At 42.1% G+C, this 3,208-nt stretch overlaps 1 protein-coding gene across 1 annotated transcript; it reads left to right on the top strand.

Moving 5' to 3' along the window:
• Positions 1–317: 317 nt before the first annotated feature.
• On the top strand, positions 318–1,259 carry LOC110259176 (olfactory receptor 7E24-like). The gene has a single exon (XM_021082505.2). It carries the CDS (start codon positions 429–431, stop codon positions 1,257–1,259), a length of 831 nt encoding a protein of 276 aa, XP_020938164.2. The 5' UTR covers positions 318–428.
• Positions 1,260–3,208: the final 1,949 nt, after the last annotated feature.

Below are 3,208 nucleotides of genomic sequence, written 5' to 3'. Positions count from 1 at the left end.
TTTTTTTTTTGTCTTTTTTTGCCTTTTCTAGGGCCACTCCTATAGCATATGAAGCTTCCTAGGCTAGGGATCTAATCAGAGCTGTAGCCACTGGCCTACACCATAGCCACAGCAAGGCCAGATCCAAGCCGCATCTGCAACCTACACCACAGTTCATGGCAAACACTGGATCCTTAACCCACTGAGCAAGGCCAGGGATCGAACCCACAACCTCATGGTTCCTAGTCAGATTCGTTAACCACTGAGCCACTAAGGAAACTCCCGTCTTTCCTTATTTTCAACCCTCTTTTTTGTTGTTTTTGTTTTTAAAAAAGCTGCACAGAACCAGAGATCTAACCATAAATCAAACAAGGGTTTCAGAATTTTTCCTCCTGGGCCTCTCAGATGATCCAGAACTGCAGCCCCTCCTCCTTGGGCTGTTCCTGTCCATGTACCTGGTCACCATGTTGGGGAACCTGCTCATCATCCTGGCTGTTACCTCTGACTCCCACCTTCACACCCCCATGTACTTCTTCCTCTGCAACCTGTCCTTGACTGACATGGGCTTCATCTCTACCACTGTCCCCAAGATGATTGTGAACATACAAACTCACAGCAGAGTCATCTCCTATGCAGGCTGCTTAACTCAGATGTCTATTTTTACTCTTTTTGGATGTATGGATAGTACTCTACTGACTGTGATGGCCTATGACAGGTTTGTGGCCATCTGTCACCCACTGCACTACCCGGTCATCATGAACCCACCCCTATGTTGTTTCTTACTCTTGGTGTCTTTTTTCATCAGCCTTTTGGACTCCCAGGTGCACAATTGGATTGTGATACAACTTCCGTGCTTCAAGGATGTGGAAATTTCCAATTTCTTCTGTGACCCTTCTCTGCTCCTCAAGCTAGCCTGTTCTGATACTCTCACCAATAACATAGTGATGTATTTTTTTGGCGCCGTTTATGCTGGTACTCAGGTCTCAGGGATCATTTTCTCTTATACTCGAATTCTTTCCTCCGTTCTGAGAGTCTCTTCATCAGGTGGGAGGTCTAAAGCCTTCTCCACCTGTGGCTCTCACCTGGCAGGTGTTTGCTTATTTTATGGAACAGGCCTTGGGGTGTATCTCAGCTCAGCTGTCTCACATTTTCCCAGGAAGGATGCAGTGGCCTCAGTGTTGTACACTGTGGTCACCCCCATGCTGAACCCCTTCATCTATAGCCTGAGGAACAGAGACATCAAAAGAGCCATGAGGAGGTTCCTCAGCACAACTACCTAATCTAAGTACTCGTGTCATCCATTTGGAATGTAGATTGGAACATGCAGCAAAATGCAATGTCTAGACCTGAAAAGTCTTCCTCTCACATTACATCTTTTTGTAGCTCTTATGGCCTTCATCCCTATCATTGCCTCACATTTGAATATTGCTTCATTTGATATGTCTTTCATGGGACTAGGAGAGTATTCTGGGATGTTTCCATATCATAATTACTGCATGGCTAACTCTTATTGTATCTATGGAGATGTCTGTAGTTTATCATGTTGACCCAAGCTTCCTGAAAAGATGACCAGCTCTCTTTTTATTATTGAAAATGTCTATTATTTTTGACAACTTTTTTTCCAAACTGTTTATGCAGGATATGTATGAAGAATCATGCCACTGCTTCTCAAGCTTGGCTTTTATTGAAATCTTCCAGGATGCTTAAAAATGCTGACAACTGGATCTCAACATCAGATTTCCTGATAATTGAATGGGTTGTGTCTGGAGCATGAGGATTTTTTTTAAAGCACCTAGGTGGTTAGAGTTTATGGCCTAGGTAGGGAACTTCTGATCTAAGAAACATCTTTCATTCCAAGTTGACCTCTATGGCTTGGTTTCTAATTGCTCATAGAAGAAGATCCTAAAGAGATCAGAGCTCAAAGGCAGAAGATATGAAGAGTCTACTATAGCAACGGGCAGTTTATTTTCCCCATTAATTCTTTTCTTTCTTTATTTTTTAAGCTGCCACACCTGTGGCATATGGAAATTCCCTGGGTAATGGGTCAAACCAGAGCTGAAGCTTCAGGCCTACACCACAGCCACAGCCACACAGGATCTGAGCCATATTCGTGACCTGTGCTGTAGATTGCGGCAACACTGGATCCTTAACCCACTAAGCACAGCGAGGGTTTGAGCTTTCATCTTCACAGAGGAGGCATCTGATACTTAACCTACTGTGCCACAACAGGAACCCCATCACCATTACTTCTGTTTATGATTCTTCACATAAGGTGTCTCTCTATACCATTAGAGCTTGGCTTATGTGCTATTTGTGAAGGCATTGTTTCTGTTCCGAACCCACACTTCTATACTTTGCTTTAGGATGGGGCTCTTGAAATTACTGCTCTATTTTCCATCCTGTGTTCATCTTACATTTATTCAAGAATGGTCAGAAAACGTCTCTTTGCCTGAAATGCTCAACCTAAGTGTTCAACTTTTCCCTTTATACCCTCATTCCTTAGGTGTAGTAACTTCTTCCTACACTTATGATAGTTGTGTTATGCTTTGTTCTTTTTTGCCTTTAACCAACTCCTATATTAAATTTTCTCCATTAAAATGACTCATTGGTTTCTCTTTTGTTCACTGAATCCTAACTGATACTTACATACCCTACAAGGTATGTAATAACTTGTAATGTACCTGCAATTGGAAGTTTGCAAAATGTTCAAAGGGAAAAAGGTGGTGGTCAAGGCTCTGTCTTAGTTTGGGTACACCACTGGAAAATAGGTTGTGATGTCATCTTCTAGTTGCTGTGTGGCTGTAATGATGGATCATCAAGTCACACAAGTCATCACAATGAATTTTTCATCACTTCGATTAATTTAGGATTGTAAAGACCCATGCTGTCAGCAAATGGGATCTCTACCCTTTACTAGAAGCAGCCGGATTAGGACCTCACTTGGTTACCATGACTTCCTGTATTCTGTCACAAGAACAAAGTGAGAGGGTTCCTGTGTGTCCCACAGGATGAGTGTCCATGCATTTCTACGTGTCAGAAAATATTTTCATAGGAGTAGTCTTGTCCCTCTGAAAGCTGTGCAAAATCAGCTTAATTTACTTTGCATTCAGTCTTTAGGTTATTTAGGTAGGCATTTCTCTACCAACTACAGAGATGACAAATATAAAGCAAATTTTATTGGAGTCTAGTTGAGTTACAATGTTGTGTTAATTTCAGGTGTACAGTGATA

The sequence above is a fragment of the Sus scrofa genome, chromosome 2, assembly GCF_054392235.1.
Source record: "Sus scrofa isolate SSC_HxYL_T2T_F1_AM1 chromosome 2, Sscrofa_HxYL_maternal_Yorkshire_Landrace_v2.0, whole genome shotgun sequence".
NCBI classification, from domain to species: Eukaryota; Metazoa; Chordata; class Mammalia; order Artiodactyla; family Suidae; genus Sus; species Sus scrofa.
Note: the sequence above shows the minus strand (reverse complement) of the source record. Positions and strands in the feature narration are given on the sequence as shown.

Excerpts from the sequence above, each read along its gene's own strand:
- LOC110259176 (XM_021082505.2), top strand. The coding sequence starts at position 429 with ATGTACCTGGTCACCATGTTGGGGAACCTGCTCATCATCCTGGCTGTT.